This window comes from Eschrichtius robustus, chromosome 5, assembly GCF_028021215.1.
Source record: "Eschrichtius robustus isolate mEscRob2 chromosome 5, mEscRob2.pri, whole genome shotgun sequence".
In the NCBI taxonomy this organism is placed as follows: Eukaryota; Metazoa; Chordata; class Mammalia; order Artiodactyla; family Eschrichtiidae; genus Eschrichtius; species Eschrichtius robustus.
In genome coordinates, this window is record NC_090828.1 from 4,605,885 (window position 1) to 4,628,183 (window position 22,299).

Here is a 22,299-nt window from a genome sequence, read left to right on the forward strand (position 1 = left end):
CCGCTTGCCGCAACTAGAGAAAGCCCTCGCACAGAAACGAAGACCCAACACAGCCATAAAATAAAAATAAATAAATAAATAAATAAATAAATAAGCAAATATGGTTAAGAAAAATATTTAAACAAAAAAAAAAAAGGATGAATGAACGGGGCGCTCGGCTGCAGAATGAAAACAAAAATGGGGAGCAGGAGGTCAGTGATGACAGGGAAGGATGGAGAGGCAAGAGCTCTGCCGTCTCGGCTGCAGCCCTGATCAGAGCATGTGGGGGCAGGGAGACCCTGCTCGAAGCAAAATGAAATTAAACCTTTCTAAGTACTTATAAATCAGCACCTAATGACACCATCCCACCACCAGCCGGAGCATTGCTCTTATTACTTTGATTCACAAGCCAGGAAAAGATCCGGAATTATGCACAAATTATTGTCCCATCTTCTTAATTAACACTGATTGCAAAATTCTTGCTAAAGTCCTTGCTAACAGACTCAATTATGTGCTGCCTGAATTGATTCACCCAGATCAAGTGGAGTTTATTAGAAATACACTTTCCTACAATAACATCAGATTATCTTTGAATATAGTTAAATTATTTAGGAATAAAATGGCTCCAGCAGCAGCCCTTGTTTTAGCTTCAGAAAAATATCTCCCACCACCTAGAATGAAGATATGCCTTTGCTTTCTGCCAGACACACACCCTAGGCTCTTTTTTCCTAGGAGCAGGTTGACTTGCTGTGGTGAGATGAGATATATGCCTTCGAGCTAATGGTCCAGCTTCAAAGCGTATGGGCAGGAAGAAAAATCCGACAGGGTCAAGTCTCAGCTCCCCCCAGTATGAACCGTCACTGCCTGTGGAACACAGTGAAATTGCAATTAGGCTAAATCAGGATATTTTCAGAATCAAAATTGAGAAACAGGCTAATAAAGACATAATGTATGCTGATGACATACTTCTATTAGCATCACTCCCCAGCACACTGGAGAGTTTCGAAAGAACAAAAAGAAACGAGGATAAGAGGGAAGAGGCTTTTCTACCTTTCCAGGATGACGGTGGTTCCTGCAATGGTGCACTCTGCTGAGGATAAACATTCCAAAGAAACGAATTGGAAATGGCAAATGCACTACCTATAGCCTGGTACCAAATACCAGATTCAACAGATGGATATTGAACAGGGTCTGGGCTTGTCCTAATCACCACATCCTGGCACATAGTAGGTGTGTAATAAATATTAACAGACCAAATAACATATGGAGGACACTAAAAATCTCCTGGGTTGGCCCTTGAAAGATGAACATGTTCTTGACAGGCTGGGATGGAAAGGAAGTTATTCCAAACTGAGGGAGCAAAGGGAGAAGATGTGGAGCACACAGTGTGCACACAGGGAAGTAGGAGTTGGCTGGAAATAGGGTGTGTTAGGGGAGAGGGAGGACTATCTGGGCAAGCACTTTGGGACTGTATTGTGTGAGGCCACAAATCCTAGACATAAGCTTTACACTTATATGCAAAGGCAGTGAGGAGCCACTCAGCATTGGAATGAGATCATCTAATTTGGAAAAAAGTGAAAAACTCCTACATATGTAGGAAGGATAGAGGTGGAGAGACTGGTGCCGGGAGTCATGGCTAGCTGCACGCACCCACTCCCCCTCCTCCTTTCCCAATAAAATCCCTATGACAACACCATGTGCCCAGCTGGAGAAAAAACAACATTTCCCCACCTCCCCTGAAGCCAGGGCTGGCCTTGTTCAAGTCAATAATGGACTGAACAGCAGATCAAAGATGACGGGAGAAAGAGTCAGTGAATTTGAAAACAGATCAATAGAGAGTATCCAGTCTGAAGAACAGAAAGTAAAACGATTGAAAATAAAACGAACAGGGACTGTGGGACAATATAGAAGGTCTGACACATTCAACCATAGTCCAAGAAAGAGGATGGAGCAGAAAAACTATTTAAAGAAATAATTACCAAACATTTCCCAAATTGGATGAAAGATATAAACTTACAGATTCAAGAAGTTTAGCAAACCCAAAGCAGGATAGGCATCACAGGAGACAAATGTGTGCCTGGTATCTGGATGCTCTGTTGGCTGCTGTTCAGTCAGACTTGCCTTGAAAATAAAGAGCACGTTTCATTGCAGTGAAGGGAGGGAAAAAGGTATGCAGAGAAAAAGATGCAATAACAGTTTCTTATTTGGGGGTGCATGTAACTCTCCTTCCCACAAGCCTGCAGTCGTTCCCTACTGCCTACAGCAAAGGTTGGCAAACTATGACCCTAGGGCCGGCTACCTGTTTTTATAAATAAAGTTTTTTTTTTTGTTTTTTTTTTGTTTTTTTTTTAAACATCTTTATTGAAGTATAATTGCCTTACAATGGTGTGTTAGCTTCTGCTTTATAACAAAGTGAATCAGTTATACACATACAATATGTTCCCATATCTCTTCCCTCTTGCATCTCCCTCCCTCCCACCCTCCCCATCCCACCCCTCTAGGTGGTCACAAAGCACCGAGCTGATCTCCCTCTGCTATGTGGCTGCTTCCCACTAGCTATTTTACATTTGGTCGTGCATATATGTCCATGACACTCTCTTACCCTGTCACATCTCACCCCACCCCTCCCCATATCCTCAAGTCCATTCTCTAGTAGGTCTGTGTCTTTATTCCCGTCTTGCCACTAGGTTCTTCATGGCCTTTTTTTTTTTTTTTTTTCCTTAGATTCCGTATATATGTGTTAGCATACTGTATTTGTTTTTCTCTTTCTGACTTACTTCACTCTGTATGACAGACTCTAACTCCATCCACCTCATTACAAATACCTCCATTTCATTTCTTTTTATGGCTGAGTAATATTCCATTGTATATATGTGCCACATCTTCTTTATCCATTCATCTGTTGATGGACATTTAGGTTGCTTCCATGTCCTGGCTATTGTAAATAGAGCTGCAATGAACATTTTGGTACATGACTCTTTTTGAACTATGGTTTTCTCAGGGTATATGCCCAGTAGTGGGATTGCTGGGTCGTATGGTAGTTCTATTTGTAGTTTTTTAAGGAACCTCCATACTGTTCTCCATAGTGGCTGTATCAATTTACATTCCCACCAACAGTGCAAGAGTGTTCCCTTTCCTCCACACCCTCTCCAGCATTTATTGTTTCTAGAGTTTTTGATGATGGCCATTCTGATCGGTGTGAAATGATATCTCATTGTAGTTTTGATTTGCATTTCTCTAATGATTAATGCTTTACTGGAACATGGCCCTGCTCATTCATTTACACAGTGTCCATAGCTGCTGTCATGCTACAATGGCAGAGCTGAGTAGTTGCCACAAAGACCATATAACATACAAAACCTAAAATATCTATCTGGCACCTTACAAAAAGGCTTGGCAACCCCTGTCCAACAATGTACAGTTCCGATTTTATAGCAGGTGTCCAAGAGTCCAAAAGATGTGCTGTGAACTAACCCACCCCACCATCTCTACCACATCCTTCACCCACCCTGTACTCCTGGGACTCCGAACAATAAAGACACTACTCATAGCTCAGTGGGGAGTAGGGGTTGCTCTGCAAAGTGTTTGCCATGAAAATTGACAGTAAACATTTAGAAACGTTGACAGCAATTTGACAATATAACACCCACGTGTGTGATTACTGGACTTGTAATTATGCCTTTTTTCCATTTTATTCTTTCTTGTAATTAATTTTTATTGTATTTTGAAAGAGAATCACTCTGTGACAAATTGGGACCAAAAAAAAAAAATATTCCTGGTCCTTCACCTGATGTGGTTGAGAAACCCTGGTCCAAACCAGGCCTCAGTGACACCCCCAGGCCCTCTCTCCCCTCTTGGCCTTGGGGCAGGCCATCTCTGATCTCCAGTCTTCATGAGCTCTGACAACATGCCCACCCGTCCTTCCAGGTGGCCCAGGAGCCTCGGGGTTCACAGTTGGGTGCCGTTTGTCTTGCAGGGTATTTGCTGGGGATCCACACCTTCGAGGGGGAGGGGAGAAAGAGGGATTGGCCAGTGACCCAGGCCCCGCCATGCCTCGGCCAGCCCCAAGGGGAGCTTTGGAGCTGATCCACGTATCACGGTTTTCCCACATGGGGTCACGGTGGCAGGACCTGTCTACCGGTACCCATCAGTCACTGGATCTGCCACGTCAGGAAGCGTATTCTGGAGTGAGATGCCTCTCTACCCAGAAGGAGCTGACAGCCGGGGCAACAAGTCCTCCCTAACAGTGGGGTCTGGGCAGCACACCTCCGTGTCCACCAAAGGTCTTGGCCCTGCCGTGCACCTCGGCTCTGATCCCTCAGACCTGCTGTCTGCGGCTTGCATCCTCCCCAGATCCCCGCTCTGCCTGCCTGATCGCCGCCCGGTCTCCCGAGCACCCACCTTCCAGACTGCACCCTGGGCCCCACCAACACAGCCCTGAGGCCAGAGATGCCTGCCTGCCTCTTGCTCAGCCCAGAATAATGGGACACTCATCCCCCACCACAGGCCAAGAGGAGGAGACAGACACCCTCAGGGGTCATGAGCCATCTTTTCCTTCAGTTCCCTCTGTGCTTTGCTCAGATGCCACCTTCGGAGAAAGCCTGTCCTACCCCTACTTCCTGTCACTCTGATACCTTACCTGATGCGTTCTCATCTTCACACCTGTACCCTTATCGATCAGTGATCTCACTCCACTTGCCAGCTAACAGCTGCCTTGTCTGTCTCCCACAAAGTATAATCCTCCTTAAAGGCAAGGATTTCTACTCTGAATCTCCATAGGCCTCTAGTACCTGAAAAATGTCCCTTATCTGTACACTCAATACAGAATAATTCCAAATGGTATAGAAATTTACCCTTTCACCTGCAAACTCTGAAAATATCAGTTTCACTAAACACTTCCAAAACTTGATTTTTTAAAAACCTTTCACAATTGGATAGGCAAAAAAGATGTCTTCCTTTAACTTGCATTTCTAATTAGTAAAAATGGACGTTGTGTATATGTTTAGTGGTCATTTCTATTTCTTATCATGCCCTTTTCCTATTTTTCTGTTGGAAATTCAAAGTTCTCATTTTTTGCCAACCGAAACATAAGGACAATGAACTTTAAATCCATCAGATATCACTGGGCTCGCTTTGCTCTGTGCAGACTTGCAAAGTAACCAAAGGACTCCACCAGAAGCAACCCCCCTCCTCAACTACAGGACCAGTAAACTTCTCATTTCTAGAAGGGAAGTAAAGGATGATAAAGCATAACCATCGGACCAAACCAACTTCAGGAGAGAAGTATTTTGCTCCCTGTGTGAGATTCATAAAAAAGCAATCAGTCTGAACAGGCAATTTGTCTCAAGAGGCAGGAGCTGCAATTTTATCATGTAATTAAATCCCCATGACAGTTGTAAAGAAACTCCGTCACCTTTATCAGGGAGAACTTCAATGAGATGCTTTCCAGCTCCATCACCAGAGTCTATAAGTGCCCTTCCAGGGCTGTTTACTCGTGGCTGTGCCTGCCGAGGTCCGGGCTGCCCCATCTCCCGCTCATCCACAGAGGATGGCAGTGCTCAAGGGCACCTTTGCTTCTGAGCTCCCGGAAAAGCCCTCCTGGGCCCTGATGAAAGCAGCACTTGACCTTTGGATGAGATGGCATTCGTAATGAGAAGTGACCATGTTGCTTTGCAGGATCTGCACCAGGCTGGGTAGCGCTGTCAGGAAAATAAGTTAGCGAGGTGTTTTCCCCCAGTATTGTACTCTTCCACATGACGGGAATGAGATTTCTCAATAATGTGAAATGAGGACAGACAATTTAATTCATTATTAATAGATGCACTTGATCTGAGGAAGTAAAATGTTTTAATGTTTTGTTAAATGAGGTGTGCTGTGCTAACATTGTTATTTGGAGAGAAGGTTAGGATACGTTAATATTTTTGGATGTTAATGTCTGTGTGACTAACTCTGGTGAGTGGGTGGGTGGGTGTGTCCTGAGCTCTTAAAAGCAGAGCCTTACATGCCGGCTCAGCTTATTATTTTTAAAAAATGTTTTAATTTTTTTGTGTGAATTGCTTCTTTCACTTACGTAGTATTTTCTTTTTTTAATTGAAGTATAGTTGATTTACAATGTTGTGTTAGTTTCAGGTGTACAGCACAGTGATTCAGTTATACATGTATATATATATATTATTTTTCAGATTCTTTTCCCATATAGGTTATTACAAAATATTGAGTATACATAGTTCCCTGTGCCATACAGTAGGTCCTTATTGTTTATCAATTATATATATAGTAGTGTGTATATCTTAATGTTAAATTCCTAATTTATCCCTCACCCCACCTTTCCCCTTTGGTAACCATAAGTTTGAAAAAATGTTGTAATTTTAAAAAGCTATAGGGAGTGGGGATGAAGGAGGAGTGGGCTTTAGAAATTAAATAAGGAGAGTGAGGGTCAAAAAAGGTGTGAAAGTAAATCCACGATAAGACCTGGGGCTAGTGCCAGGCAGTAGGAACATTGAATTTAGGCCATCGGATTTAGTCCATGGCCACTTACAGAAAAAATTCGGGTAGGAAGCAGAATATTGGTCAGGATAACAGGATGCATTAGTTTGTTGGAGGAAGTAATCAGAATCTCATTATGTCCCCAAGGGGAATGCCTTCCTGCCCTAGTGTGCCCATTTACTTGGACGCTTGACCCCAGAAGGAAGCTAGACATTTGCCCAATGGCCTAGGAGAGAATCCACACAGTTGCCCTTTCCCAAGAGCACAAGGAAACTCTACCTCGTGGCCCAAACACATGGGAAGCCACGGCTCTGGATAAGCAGCCTGACCCCGTAACAAACCCACCAGCCCCACATTTCAGGCTCTGCTGGGCTGTTCCACAGAACATCACCAGAGCCCATTCTCAGGCACTTCTGAGGAAAAGGAAATCATTCATCAATTCAATGGCAAGATGCAAAGATCCTGATATCACGTGAAAATAGTAATTACCATTTGAACACTACCATTTGTATATCTCATTATCATTTTAAGGTGGATTTTTTTTTTTTTTGGTCTCATTTGATAGAGAAGCAAAAATTCCCTCTTGTTAGCTACCAACGCTACAAGACTTGGTATGGAGAACCAGTTTTTGTGTCTCCCATGGGCAAAACATTATGCTTATAAGTCCCCAAAATATTCTTTACAAAAGTATATTCAGGACTTGAGGACACAGGAAGGGGGAAGGGTAAGCTGGGATGAAGTGAGAGAGTGGCATGGACTTATATACTCTACCAAATGTAAAATAGATAGCTAGTGGGAAGCAGCCGCATAGCACAGGGAGATCAGCTCGGTGCTTTGTGACCACCTAGAGGGGTGGGATAAGGAGGGTGGGAGGGAGACACAAGAGGGAGGGGATATATGTATACGTATAGCTGATTCACTTTGTTATAAAGCAGAAACTAACACACCATTGTAAAGCAATTATACTCCAATAAAGATGTTAAAATATATATATATTCACATCCAGTGGACTACCTGGCAAGCTAGGTAGAGAGATTTAGTCTGTTCACTGAATCATCCAGATAAAAGTTGGGTATCCTCTTCTGCTTGCATTTTTGTCTTCTCCTAAGTTCACTCCACACTCTGCAATAAAAGGCCTCAGCAATTAAATTTCTTTACAGATGAGGTTCCTCCATCAAATAGGTACCATCTGAAACTTCATCTGAAACACTGAAAGTATTAAACATATTGATGTGGAGAAAATTTTATTCATCAGAACCCCTCTCTTTCAAGAAGGGCACTGTATTTGTTCAGAAGAATTTCCTTGACCAGCTCCCTGAAGCTGAAGCTGAAACTAGCCAGGCCTGAGAATGTATGGAACCACACTGAAAGGGAGAACAGGGAGGAAGATTTCAGTGTTTGCACCAGAGAGAGGGGAAGCAGAGATGGAGGAGATTCGTGGGACAGGTCTGTACAAACTGTGATAGACCCCTTCACATCCTCAGTATAGTCACCAAACTCGCTAAGTAATATTGTTGGTTGGCTAACTTGAAAGCAAACAAACCAACCAGAAAAAAAATTAAATGAGCTAACTTTGTGCCACAGGCAGGACAGAACACACACATTCGAGCAGACACAGAAGTGGGGAAACATGAGGAGGCAAAGCACAGGGGTGTTCAGGGTTCCAGGGAGGACTCTGGGTTACACAAAACCAAGGGTCCCAGTGAGTGAGGGAACTCAAACTGACATCTAACTGACACAAGTTACTCTATACAGGCACGCTTTGAGGGTTTTAAAATAAAGTCAAATAATTTGCTGCACTTAGGCCACCTAAAGTTAGGTATAAACATCACCAAATCCATCGCACGACTACCTCTGAGCTTAAAAACAAGAAAGAGAAAACTCGGGGCTTCCCTGGTGGTGCAGTGGTTGGGAGTCCGCCTGCCAATGCAGGGGACACAAGTTTGATCCCTGGTCCGGGAAGATCCCACATGTCTCAGAGCAACGAAGCCCGTGCACCACAACTACTGAGCCTGCACTCTAGAGCTCTCGAGCCACAACTACTGAGCCCATGCGCCTAGAGCCCGTGCTCTGCAACAAGAGAAGCCACCGCAACGAGAAGCCTGTGCACCACAACGAAAAGTAGACCCCTCTCGCCGCAACTAGAGAAAGGCCCGCACATAGCAACGAAGACCCAGCGCTGCCATAAATAAATAAATAAATAAAAATTTTAAAAAAGAAAGAGAAACCTCTAGTCCCAGAAACAAGGGGACCCCTGGAAGTGAGTGGCAATTTCAACCAAGTGATTCACGAGGACAACAGGATCCTATGGACCTGGGAGGTTGGTTTCACCCACCAATTTGATACCCACTCATCCACATGTTCACTCAAATCATCAGTAAGCATATTATACAGTATCAGGCTGGAAACAGATTCTGGTCTTCCCTTGTGAGCAATGTTTCTCAACATTGGCTGCATGTTAGAAGCACCTGGAAAGTTTCTAACCATCCTGATGCCCACGCTGCTCCCTCCAGCCCGTTACATCAGAATCTCTCAGGCTGGGGTCCAGGCATCAATGTTTTTAAAGCTCCTCAGTGATTCCACTCTACAGACACTGCTTTATAGGCACCATGTATATTATTTCTCCAGTTCAAGTTTTTTAGCAATATTTTCCTAAACAAAGACCCATATTTTTCCATCTTCTCTAAAAGGTTTTCAACCTTCGATTACAGGTTGAAATATTCATACCTATGCCTACATCTCCTTGCATATTAATGAGATAACCATGACACAAAAGAAAATTCTTTGTGAGTCCACCCTCACTTCTTCCTAGTGACCCACAGAGCTCCAAGTGCCCCCACTTCCTTTTCTAAATACTCCCAACCAATCCTTTTCATGATCCATTTAGGGATCTTGCCCAGAACTGACATCAATTCAGACTTTGAAGAATCAAGTTCTTTTCCTATTTGAAAACTAAAACTCTAGTCTTCTGGTCCTTCTTCTGTTTTATCTCAGTTTCTCAAAGATTTTGGCAATTGCGGAGCAACTTAGTACACAAATTCACCCTTGGAAGAAACTGAGTTTTCATATGGACTGAAGTAGGCAGAGAAGATAAGACTTGCGTTACATCTTGAAGGCTATGCATTGCCTTTTAAACAAGCTGAGAAGGATGAGGATGATAAAAATGAGATACAAATGGCTTGATCCAAGCAAGGTTTTGATGGGCAGAATTGGTGTGCAGCAGGAAAGGAGGAGCCCAACCAAGAGAGCTGGGTGAGGAAACAGTGTCACTCACGTAACTAAAGGACATCGTTCAGCTGGTGGGAAGGAAGATAAAGAACTCCTGTGTATTGGGGTCCTATGGTCACTGCTTTTTTCCATGTGATCTTTTTTTATTGAGTTATGATTAACACACAATATTACATTAGTTTCAGGTGTATAACATAGTGATTCGGTATCTTTATACATTACGAAATGTTCACCACAATAAGACCAGTTACCCTGTGTCACCATAAAAAGTTGTTACAATATTATTGACTATATTCCCTGTGTGTATTATTACATTCCCTTGACTTATTTATCTTATAGCTGGAAGTCTGTACCTCTTAGTCTCCCTTAGCTATTTTACCTGTCCCCTCAACCCCTCTCCCCTTTGGCAACCACCAGCTTATTCTCTGTATCTATGAGTCTGTTTCTCTTTTGTTTTGTTTTTGGATTCTACATGTAAGTGAGATATTATAATATGTGTCTTTCTCTGTCTGACTTATTTCACTTAGCATAATAGCCTCCAGGCCATCCAAGTTGCCACAAATAGCAAGATTTCATTCTTTTTACGGCTGACTAATATTCCATTGTATATACATACCACATCTTCTTTATCCATTCATCTCTGGATGAACACTTAAGTTCCTTCCATATCTTGACCATTGTAAATAGTGCAGCAACGAACATAGAGGTACATATATCTTTTCTAATTAATGTTTCTTTTTTTTCCTTCAGATAAATACCTAGAAGTGGAATTGCTGGATCATATGGTAGTTCTATTTTTAGCTCCATACAGTTTTCCCTAGTGGCTACACCAGTTTACATTCCCACCAACAGTGCACGAGGGTTCCCTTTTCTCCATGTACTCATTAACAGTTGTTATTTGTGATCTTTTTGGGTGATAGCCATTCTGACAAGTGTGAGGTGGTATCTCATGGTGGTTTTGATTTGAATTTCCCTGATGATTAATGATGTTGAGCATCTTTTCATGTGTCTGTTGGCCATCAGTATGTCTTCTTTGGAAAAATGCCTGTTCAGGTCCCCTGCCCATATTTTAATTGGATTGTTTGTTTTCTTGATATTGAGTTGTATGCATTTTTAATATATTTTGGATGTTAACTTCTTGCCAGACATACCATTGGCAAATACCTTCTTCCATTCAGTAGGTTGCCTTTTTGTTTTGTTGATGGTTTCTTTCACTGTGCAAAAGTTTTGTAGTTTGAATTGGTCCCATTTGTTTGTTTTTGCTTTTGTTATCCTTGCCTTAGGAGACATATCCCAAAAAAAATTGCTAAGATGGATGTCAAAGAGGTTACTGCCTATGTTTTCTTTTAGAAGTTTTATGGCTTCAAGTCATATTTAAGCCTTTAATCAATTTTGAGTTTATTTTTGTAGCTTCTCCATGTAGCTGTCCAGTTTTCCCAACATCATTTATTGAAGAGACGTTTCTCCATCATATATTCTTGCATACCTTGTTGTAGATTGATTGACCATATGTGTTTATTTCTGGGGTCTCTATTCTGTTCCACTGATCTATGATCTATTTTTGTGCCAGTACCATATTGTTTTAATTACTATAGTTTTATAGTATAGTTTCAAGTCAGAGAGTGTGATATCTCCAGCTTTGTTCTTCTTCTTCAAGATTGCTTTGGCTGTTTGAGGTCTTTTGTGGTTCCATACAAATTTTAAGATTATTTTTTCTAGTTCTGTGGAAAATGCCATTGGTATTTTCATGTGGTTTGCATTGAATCTATAGATTGCTTTGGGTAGTAGAACATTTCAATGATATTGATTCTTCTAATCCATGAGCACCAAATGTCTCTCCATTTGTTTGTGTAACCTTCAATTTCTTTCCTCAATGCCTTACAGTTTTCTGAGTACAGGTCTTTTACCTCCTAAGGTAAGTTTATTCTTTTTGATGCAAATGTAAATGGGATTGTTTTCTTCATTTCTCCTTCTGATAGTTCGTTATTAGTGAAGAGAGATGCAACAGATTTCTATATATTAATTTTGTATCCTGCAACTTTAGTGAATTCTTTTATTAGTTCCAGTATTTTTTTGGAAGAGTCTTTGGGCTTTCCGGTATATAGTATCATGTCATTTGCAAATAGTGACAGTTTTACTTCTTCCTTTCCAATTTGAATGCCATTTATTTCTTTTTCTTGCCTAATTGCTGTGGCCAGGACTCTATGTGTTCCCTGAGAGTAAATGTGTTATATTTTTTGTCTCTGAATCCCCAAAACCTAATAGCACACCCTAGAACATAATATTACACAAATGATTATTGAATAAATAGGTGAATGAATGGGTTGATTTTCAGCCATTTGTGGGGGTTTTTTTGGTTTTCTTTTTATTTTGCTTGGCTTTTTTTTAATGTAAGAGTCACACATACAGCTCTTCTTGTTCTTTAAAACAACAACTCTGCCATGCTGCCGTGTAGAACTAATCTCCATGTCCTACTTGTGAAACCAATTCTGTCTACCATAAGCTATTTTTAAAGCTCTCACAAAGAACCAAATCTGTTTCTGGACTACTACCCCCTACCCACTGAAATCAAGCTTGAGTATTTAGGGTGCTGTTGACAAATATAACACTTGGAAAGCTAAATTTAGCATAGAACACAGGGTGGAATGGCTCTTATCCCTGGACTCACCTCCAGGGTCCCACCCCTTTTAAAAATAGCCCATGACAACATGTATCAGGTACAAAAGAATGCTCCAGTTTAAAGTACAGGCTCCGGTTGGATCCTGGATTATAGCTGCATATAAAAAGTCTTTCAGAAATGTATCTAATTACAAGCTATCAGTCTGAGAAAATAACAGGGCAGAAAGGCTATGTTTAAAGAAACGAAATACCCAAAGAATTAATATTGCTACTGAAATGAATAGAGCAATGACATAATATGGAAATGAAGAGGGAAGAACAGATGACTTTATTCTAGTGGACATTCCAGAAGGGAAATGGTCTCCGTAGTGTTGCTGTTTGTCATTCTCCCTATGCTCTTGTCTCCTGTGTCTGATAAAGGCTGCATGCTCCTTGCAAACATGGTCTGCGTAGTCTTTACCACTGCATTTTCCGTAGCACTCAGCAGGGTTCTGGGACACCCCCAGCCCCTACACTGTCTTCACCAACGTGAGCCCTTCAGCCTTTGAGGCACTGTCAACACCACTTATCCGCCTGCACAAAGCATCACAGATGAGCAGAGGCTACACCTCTCCCATCCCAGCACCCTGCAGCCCCCTTCTGTAGAGAAGGTGTGGGTTTTACAATTTGGGGGAAGCTCCAGGCCTTGGGTCAGCCCATGTAATAGTTATGCCTGCAAATCAGGTCTATGATGAGGGTAAACCATCTTTATTAAATCATAAGTGCATCCAATCTCCCCTCCACTCTTTACTGCAAGCCTTGCTAAGAAAGGTCAAGGGTATTCTGCTGGGTCCCCCTTTTGTGGAAAATCTCAATGAAAGGGGCACCCCAGGGGCCAGGTTACTCTGAGAGATCCTGCTCAGGCTTTAGAGGGACTTAGAGAGAGGCAGGGGGTGGTCAGGGGGCAGCTTTGGGGAGTGAATGAGAGTGAGAGAGAGGGACAGGGGAAAAGAGGGTGCTTACGAAGTCCAGCCCTGACTAAAGTGGTGCTGCCTCGTGAGCCCTAACCCTTGACATCAGGTCTTTTCTCCTGTTGTCTCTATGCTGTTTGACTGTAACACCACATAACAATGGATCCCACGATCCCTGGGCTACCGCTGGCACTGAGAGGATGGTGGCTACTGATATTCACACCTCCCTCCCCCGGAGCCTCTGTGCCTAACTCTCCTGGGCACATGCTCCACCCCCTTTGCTGGTCCAGGTAGCGCCCTCCCGACTCTCCTTCCTCCCTCTAGCCTCTGGTCACATTTTTTATTGTAAGTCACATAGACGTGGCACAGGATCCTGTCGGCCAACTCCACTGGCCCATCCCAGCTTCGTAGCAAGGGAAAAACAAGAATTGGAAAAAATATATGAGAATTGTGTTTTATCTATGTTATAAGAAAAAAGTGACCTTATTAATTTTTTTAAAAACTTTCCATTGAAGTATAGTTGATTTACAATGATTCAGATGTACAGCAAATTGACTCAGTTTTATGTATATATATGAATATATATATATTTTTTTCAGATTCTTTTCCATTATAGGTTATTACAAGATATTGAACATAGTTCCCTGTACTATAGTAGGTCCTTGTTGTTTATCTATTTTATATATAGTAGTGTGTATCTATTAATCCCAAATTTGCAATTTATCCCTCCCTCCCCTGCTTTCCATTTTGGTAACCATAAGTTTATTTTCTATGTGTATGAGTCTATTTCTGTTTTGTAAATAAGTTCATCTTTATCATTTTTTTAGATTCTACATATAAGTGATATCATATTTGTCTTTCTCTGTCTGACTTACTTCACTTAGTATGATAATCTCTAGGTCCATCTATGTCGCTGCAAATGGCATTATTTCATTCTTTTTTATGGCTGAGTGAGAGTCCATGATAGATAGATAGGTAGATAGATAGATAGATAGATATAGATAGATAGATAGATAGATAGATAGATAGATAGATGATAGATAGATGATAAATAGATCACATCCTCTTTATCCATTCATCTGTCGATGGACGTTTATGTTGTTTCCATGTCTTGGCTATTGTAAATAGTGCTGCTATGAACATAGGGGTATCTTTTCGAATTAGAGTTTTCATCTTTTCTGGATATATGCCTAGGAGTGGGATTGCTGGATCATATGGTAACTCTATTTTTAGACTTTATTAATTTCTAGACAATAAAATAAAGCCCTGAACTACAGTGTAGCAAGTAACTAGTAACTAGTAAGTTACTAATAAAGAACTGTTACCATCCATTAAAAAAAAAATTGTGGCATCTCTCATCTTCAGCAAGGGATGCGCATTTTGGGATCAGTTCTCAACAACTGGGAGAAACTCACAGGCCACCTGGGGCCCCAGATGATGCCTTTGGGAATCCCTGGTCTGTCCTACTACGGAGTCTCCCACCCGGGGACACTTGTGCAGAACCTGGTCATTTGCAGTGTCCAGCTGGGCCTCCCTCACACAGCCTCGGGGCTGACACAGCCCTCAGAACACACATCCATTCACCACTGGCCACAGCAGCTAAGGAAGTGGATGGGATGAAAGCAAGAAGACACCCTACAGAGCAGGAAAGAGAAGCCCTGCCTGTTTTAGGCTGTGTGCCCTTGTCGTGCGGAGAGCTGTTTGGAAGATGTACAGATGTGCTTGTCTCTAGAGTTTACATCTATATAATCACAAGGGGGTGTCTGAGCTCTTTGGCATATTAGTGGTCACATGATGCTGGCCATATCAAGTAACCATTATCACATCAGAGCCCACAGGAGTTATAAATACACCACCACCCAGCCCCAGCTGGATGACAATTGAGTAATAACAATAGAAATAGCTCACACTCCATAAGACCATCTTTCCCCTTCCTGGAGAACTTTTCTGAGATCATCGGCATTGCAATGAAGAGACAGCCAGAGCCAGTTAGAGGGAAACTTCAGATCTTTCAGAAGATGGGAAAAGAGCCTCAAGCAAGAGCTGGGTGGCCGGTGCTCGAGTACCATACTGCCTTGGTCACAGGAGACCTGGACCGTCTTAAGCTCCTCATGGACCAGTTCTTCCAGGACGCCAACGTGGTGTTTGAGATCAAGAAGGATGAGATGGAGTGGCAGGTGAAATCCCTGGCCACGTTTGGACCGTCAGGTACCTTTGCTCCTTTAAAGCCCGGTTATTTATTTTTTTAAGGAACTACTAACACACCTCTGAACATATAGCTCCAGTGTGTAGACTGCTCACATGGGTGCTGCATTTAACATACTCGAGCAAAAGACATCTAGAAGCCAAACTTTGCGTGCATGATTTTTAAGATGTAGTTTTTAGGTGAGAGATGAGAGAGATCAAATTGGAAAGGCCAAGCTGTTGGTGAGAAGTGCCCTTCCCATGCTGGAGGTGCCTCTTGTCTTTAAAAAGAGCTTTGGTTTGAATGCTGATCTGCCAGAGCCTGGATCTGGCAGCCAGGGAGGCAGGAGATAAAGTACGCCTCTCCTTTGAGTGCGCCCGGAGCGGGCCCCTGGCGAGCAGCACTGGGCAAGTTTCCTCTGTGGATCCGTGAACGCCACGGCTCCAGCGGGGAAGCTGGGACACAGCCAGCACCGTGGAGGGAGAGCTCTCAGGAGCCGCTCCTCCTGGAACCCGGGGGAGCCTGGGAAGGGGGAGGAGGGGGAGAAACCAGAGGTCCTTAAGTTGTGTATGTCTGCATTCTTGTCGCCTGGACACTGTCGCTATGTGCCGGGCAGGCAAACATACCCCCAGGTAGAGAGAAGCCCCCTCACCCCCCATCTGGGATGAACAGACTTTCTGACCATCAGGCTGCACTGTGGCCCCCTTGGCCGGCACTCCGCATTGGGCACCCTTCCTCCCGTGCATCCCAATGCCACACGTTTACCGAGAGGGTTCATGTGTTGGAATCTGTGAGGCTTTCAGACTCTGTGGTCAGTGGGCCAACAGCCAGTGCCCCGTGCCCCTGACTCGTGATCTCTGGCAGGCCAAGAATCAGGAAGGGTGGTTTCCAAAGCACTGACCCAGTCTGTGTACACCTCACACAGGGAGAAGGGAATAAACCCAAACCCTGCCAAAGGGCTAAGCAGCTCAGAGTCGCCAGCGAGGCGGCAGAGGCTGCGGGAAAGGCACGCGCAGGTCTAGTCTGGGCCAAAACCCCTCCCGGCCAAAGGCATCCCAGAGCCTTTTTGGGTCTCCTCTCCCTCACCTGTCCCAGATGGGGCACACATCTTCCTCCAGAGGGCTGTGTGACCATTCAACCAAGAATGCCAACTGCTTGAATGTTCGATTAACGTTGTTTTTAATCACATGCCTCGCAGCCCTGGACATACACACACTCAAATGTTGCACTGATAGATATTAATGTCAGTTCATCGTCTGAATCAAAGCCTCCTTCCTGTTTTCCCCCTCAATCTTTCCACCCCTAACTTTGCTGTTTTTCTATGGCACATCTGTACGACAGGAGATTAGAGCATTGTGGCAGTGAAGGGACCTGAGATATGACCGAGCAAAAGGGCAGCCCTGGGAGTTAGTGCTGGCCTGCGGCCTCAGTGCAGGCTGGGAAGAGAGGATGGACACTTCTGGACCCTGTGCTCTTTCAGCGCAGCCACCTGAATTCTCCCAGCTGGTCCAGTAGCAGAAATGACCAAACCCGGGCTGAGGACAGTGGCCCCGACACTGCCCTCGCTCGTACGAGGACTTCCTGGTGGCCAATTCAGCTCCTCCTGAAGGGAGCCATGGGGAAGGGGATACACAGGTTCATAGTGGCTGGCTCCTGGGTACCACATCCACGACGGAATGCTGGCCCCATCAAGCTCGCAGTGCCAGGAAAGCATTAGCATGGAGCGGATGTCTAGAGGGAGATATCACATGGGGAGAAGCCTGCTTCTGTGTCCTTCCTGGTGGCAGAACCTGGACCAAGGGTGGGATTTATAGGAAGCTGATTGATGATTCAGGTTTACTGAATGAGAGAGCTGCCTTAGAACGGGATTCTCTGTAAGGCCTGATAGAAGCTCATCACCATCTCCAGGGACCTGGAGAAGGGGGCTGGCCCTAAGCTATGGCTGAGCTAAATGCCCAACCAAGGCCCCTTCCCATCAGTCCAGGGGAAGACTTGGGAATCTTGGGTGGGTGAACAGAGCTGCTGATGGTGGGAACTTGGCATGCTCTAGAAAATGGAGTACCCCCTTCCTTGACCCTCAGTAAGTAAACTTCCTGTCTCAGGAAAATGAGTAGAATCAGCAACCAGGAGCTGGCCCCTACAAGAATGTAGGTCACTGTTACGGTCAAGGACCATATCCATCATCCCCCTCAAATCAGACCCGGTCTTCACTGGGCAGGGCAGCTCAAACCCATGCACGCCCACGTCCGCAGGGCCTCCAGCCGCCATCACCCACCACCAGGACGACAGGACCCCTCTTCCCCCACCGAGTGCGCACAACCTCCAGGCTGGGCCTTGGGGACGCGGGGCGGGCTGGAACCGCGTGCTGCATGGAGGTGCGTAATTATGAGTGGTCTTTCAAACTGCTCAGCATGGGTCCCGGGAAGGAGGTGGCCTGTGAAAAGGGTCTCCTCCACAGCTCATTACAGCCACAGTATCGATTCTTCCATCATTATCAGAAGGCATCCCTGCCATGTGAAATCCTGTCCCTTGAAGTGTATTCACCAGGGACAGCTTTCCCCCATTTCCAGGAGTGCTCACGGCTGCTAACAACCTTCCCCAGGCCTTTTGAAAGCCCCAAGTTTTCAGAGAAGTGAAATGTACAGCTCCCGCTCCATTCATCCCTCAAGAAAGAGCAACCCTACGCGCGCGCGCGCGCGCGCACACACACACACACACACACACACACACAAAACCCCAAAGAGCGCAAAGAAACAAACCAGAATTGTGCTCAATGCAGACCACCACATCAAAGGGTGCTTCTGAAACCCGGCCACTTCCAAGACAACTAAACTTTCCGAGTCCTTTTCTCGAGCAACCTTGGTGATGTGGGTCAGTTTGTTTTGTCTGTTGTCTTCCCCTCTTAATGATAAAGGGGTAAATTCGGGGCTCGAAAAGAGAGGGCTTGGATTCCAGAAAAATCCACAGCTCACTTTCCTCCCTCAAGCTGCCCCTAATTCAGAGTCTGGAAAATGTGAATTCTCCCACTATCCACCCTGCTTGTTCAGCTTTTAACTCCTCAAATCTTACCCAAGTTACCCTCATATTTGGCAAAACCCTCTTGCTTCTCAATAACCGCCCACCCCGATCTCTCCTTTGTATTTCTTCTCTCCCTGTCTCTCCATCTCTGTCTTTCCAGTGTGTCTCTGCTCTGTGTGCTGTTACTTTCTCCCCTCTTCCTACACTTTTTTCCCTTGCTATCTCTCTGCCCCTCGCTGTCAGGGCCCTTTCACCCCTACCCCACGCCTCCCTCCAGCCCTCATCCGTGATCCAGTTGGCCCTCACTGGGTTTCTCTGTCCCGAACCCTGAGCATCTTTGTGTATCTCCCTACGTGCCCACCTGGTACCTACTTCTAAGAGATGGTTTCACCCTATTTCAGTCTTCATGGACACCGCTCCCCCCACCAGCGTCCCCCGACTCACCTGACCTCTCCCCACCTCCCCTCCACCCCCAGGCCTCTGGACCCTGGAGTACAAGCGCGAGCTCACCACGCCCCTGTGCATCGCGGCGGCCCAAGGCCACACGGCCTGCGTGCACCACCTGCTCGGCCGCGGCGCGGACCCCGACGCCAGCCCCGGCGGCCGCGGCGCCCTGCACGAGGCCTGCCTGGGGGGCCACACGGCCTGCGCCCAGCTGCTGCTGCAGCACCGCGCCGACCCCGACCTGCTCAGCGCCGACGGCCTGGCGCCCCTGCACCTCTGCCGCACGGCCGCCTCGCTGGGGTAAGGACCCGGGGCCCCGGCCACCCGCCCGACCCTCGACCCCCGACCTCCGACCCCTGACCCTGCCCCCGGACGCCCTCAGCGCCCCGGACCAGGCCGGCGTCACCGCTCCAGGCCCCGCCCCCAAGCCCACCCCCGCAGGCCCCGCCCCCGGACCCTCGGCCTCGGCCCCGCCCGCCGCCTGACCCGGACCCGGACCCGGACCCGGACCCGGACCCGGACCCGGACCCGGACCCGGGTGCTCTCGGCCACGTCCGTCAGAGCCCCTCGGAGGCCACCGGGCCCCCCGCCCCGGCCTCGGCCCCAGCCCGGGCCCCGCGCCGGTTTAATTAGCGCTTGATTGCGAGCGCGGGGGGGGCCGGCGCCACACGGAGGTAATGAGCCGGTGATCACCGGCCCGCAGACGCCGGCGCGGGAGAATGCTAAAAGGCCACTGGCGGGGTTGGAGGCTGAAAAATTAGGGGTTTTAATGATAATTTTATGCAGAATAATTGTCACAGTGTGACATAAATGGTTAGCTCCTCGGGCGGGGCTTCGGCGTCCCACAAGCCAGCCGAGCTGCGCCCGCGTTTTCGGGGCCCACCCCCCGCCCAGGTGCCGGGGTTCTGGAAGTTCTGCTGGTGCCGGGTCCAGCCTCGCGGCTGTCCTTGCGGAGGGTCTGTCCCCTCGGGGTCCAGTAGGTCCTGGGAGAGACGGCGGGGGCCCACCGCGTCATTGCATAGGATTTCTGTGCTGGGGTCCCAGCTTGCGTTGTGTCATCTTGACATTTCTTTTAGTCCCTGTTCTTGGGATTAAAATTTCTTGGCCTTCTGTCTCTATGATGACGATTAAATAAAATCACCATGTCAAGCGCAGGCAGGCAGGACTACTGAGCTCTCAGGGACCAAGGCGGAGGGGCACCGCCTACCAATGTCACGTGGAGCAGGGACTCAGAAAGGCACGTGGACCACCAGGAGTCTTGAAGGAAAGTGACTGAAAACAATATATTTTTCAAAAGCAGCTTTACTGCGTTGTAATTGCATATAGTAAACTGCGCATGCTTAAAGTATACGATCTGATAAATTTGGACACAGGCATGCACTCATGAAACCATCCCTATAATCAAGATAGTGAACCCAGCCATCACCAGCAAAAGGTTCCCTTGCCCCATTGTAATCTCTCCCTCCCCCTCCTCCAGTTTCCCACTGATCTGCTTTTGGTCACTATAGTTTAGTCTGAATTTACTAGAATTTTATGTGAATGGAATGTAGTCTCTTTTGTCTGGCTTCTTTCATGCAGCAATATTACTTTAAGATTTGCTTTGAAGCATATATTTTTTATTTTCATTTTATATTGGAGCATAGTCGATTAACTGTGTTGTGTTAGTTTCAGGTGTACAGCAAAGTGATTCAGTTCAACACATACATGTATCTATTCTTTTTCAAATTCTTTTCCCATTTAGGTTATTACAGAATATTGAGCAGAGTTCCCTGTGCTATACAGTAGGTCCTTGTTGGTTATCTATTTTAAATATAACAGTGTATACATGTCAATCCCAATACTTTGAGAGTTGTCATACTGTCGTGTGCATCCATAATTCACTCCTCGGCATTGCTGAGTGGTATCCCACGGTAGAGGATAACACAATGTATCTATCCACTCATATGTTGAAAGACACTTGATTGTTTCAGGCTTGGGGCTGTTACAAATAAAGTTGCTATGAACATTTGTGTACCAGCCTTTTTCTGGGTATATGCTTTCATTTCTCCTGGATAAATACCTAGGCAGAGCTGTGTCACATGATATGATTAAAAGATAATCTTTTAGGAAATGACCTTCCAAATTGGATCTACCATTTTACATTCCCACCAGCAATATATGAATGTTCTAGATGCTTCCCATCCTCACCAATACTTGGTATGGTCACTCTTTAGCTGTAGACATTCTTTAGGTACTCAGAAATGTTCCATTGTAGTTTTGATTTGCATCTCCCTGATGACAAGTGATGTTGGGCATCTCCTCATGTACTTATTTGCCATCCATTTATCTTCTTTGGTGAAGTGCGTGTTCAAATCTTGTGCCCTTTTAAAATATTGGGTTGTTTGTTTTCTTCTTAAATTTTTAGATTTCTTTGTATATTCTGGATACAAGTCCCTTGTCAGGCATGTGATTTATAAATATTATCTCCCAGTTTCTGGGTTATATTTTCTTTCCTTAAAAGTGTCTTTTGGAGAACAGAAGTTCTTACTTTTGGTGGCATCCAGCTGATCATTTTTTTCTTTTAGGGATTGTGTTGGGTTATTTTATCTTAAAAAGAAAATCTTTGCCCAACCACGGCCACAAACATTTCCTCCTATGTTTTCCTCTAAAATTTTAAAAATAATTTTATATGTTACATTTAAGTCTATGACCCATTTTAATATGTGAATATGGTGTGAGGTATGGATTGAAGCTTTTTTTTCTCTGCACGTGGATCCAGCACCATTTGTCAAAAAGCCTTTCCTTTCTCCATGGATTTGCCTTTGCACTTTTGTTGAAAATCAACTGACTACATATGTATGGGTTTATTTCTGGCTCTCTTGTCAAGTACACACAAGACAGGGCAAGGCCTGACCAATTCAACTGGTAAAGATCCACGGAGCCACTCCTAGATTCGGACTTTTAACGCTTACATAAACAGTGAAAAGAAGAATAGCCAGAAGTACCAATTCTGCACGGTCCTTGTCCCACACACCACAAAAGACAACACCCAAACAAAAGGGGCCAGATAATGGCAATGTGAGTTGGCAGCATACCCTGTTACAGAACACCCGAATCTAGACTTCAGGTCAGCGGTTTTACAGTCTGCAGCTCTATTCTGAGGGGGGCAAGGCAGGAAGTCCCAAACCTCATCAGAACTCAGGAGGTGATGAGAAACGTCTCAGGACGGCCTCCCAGGGGCCATAGGGAGGTGAGTGGACGATGGTCTTGTAGCAACTCCTTACGAGGCTTTCATTCTGGAGGATCACAAGGCGCTCTGCCAAGACTTGGATCAGCAGTGGTTCAAACTTTTGTTTGCGTGGCCTGTGTGGATACGTGCAAGTCGCTGGGGCTCCATGGCAGAGCCATGGT

At 45.3% G+C, this 22,299-nt stretch overlaps 1 protein-coding gene across 1 annotated transcript in view; it reads left to right on the plus strand.

Annotated features, from left to right (window-relative positions):
- ASB18 (ankyrin repeat and SOCS box containing 18) overlaps positions 1-22,299 on the plus strand; it is a 63,633-nt gene that overhangs the window by 8,079 nt on the left and 33,255 nt on the right. Inside the window, exons 2-3 of the mRNA XM_068543718.1 lie at positions 15,348-15,470; positions 18,942-19,209. Coding sequence (XP_068399819.1) covers positions 15,348-15,470; positions 18,942-19,209 — 391 coding nt within the window. The remainder of the gene's footprint in view (positions 1-15,347; positions 15,471-18,941; positions 19,210-22,299) is intronic.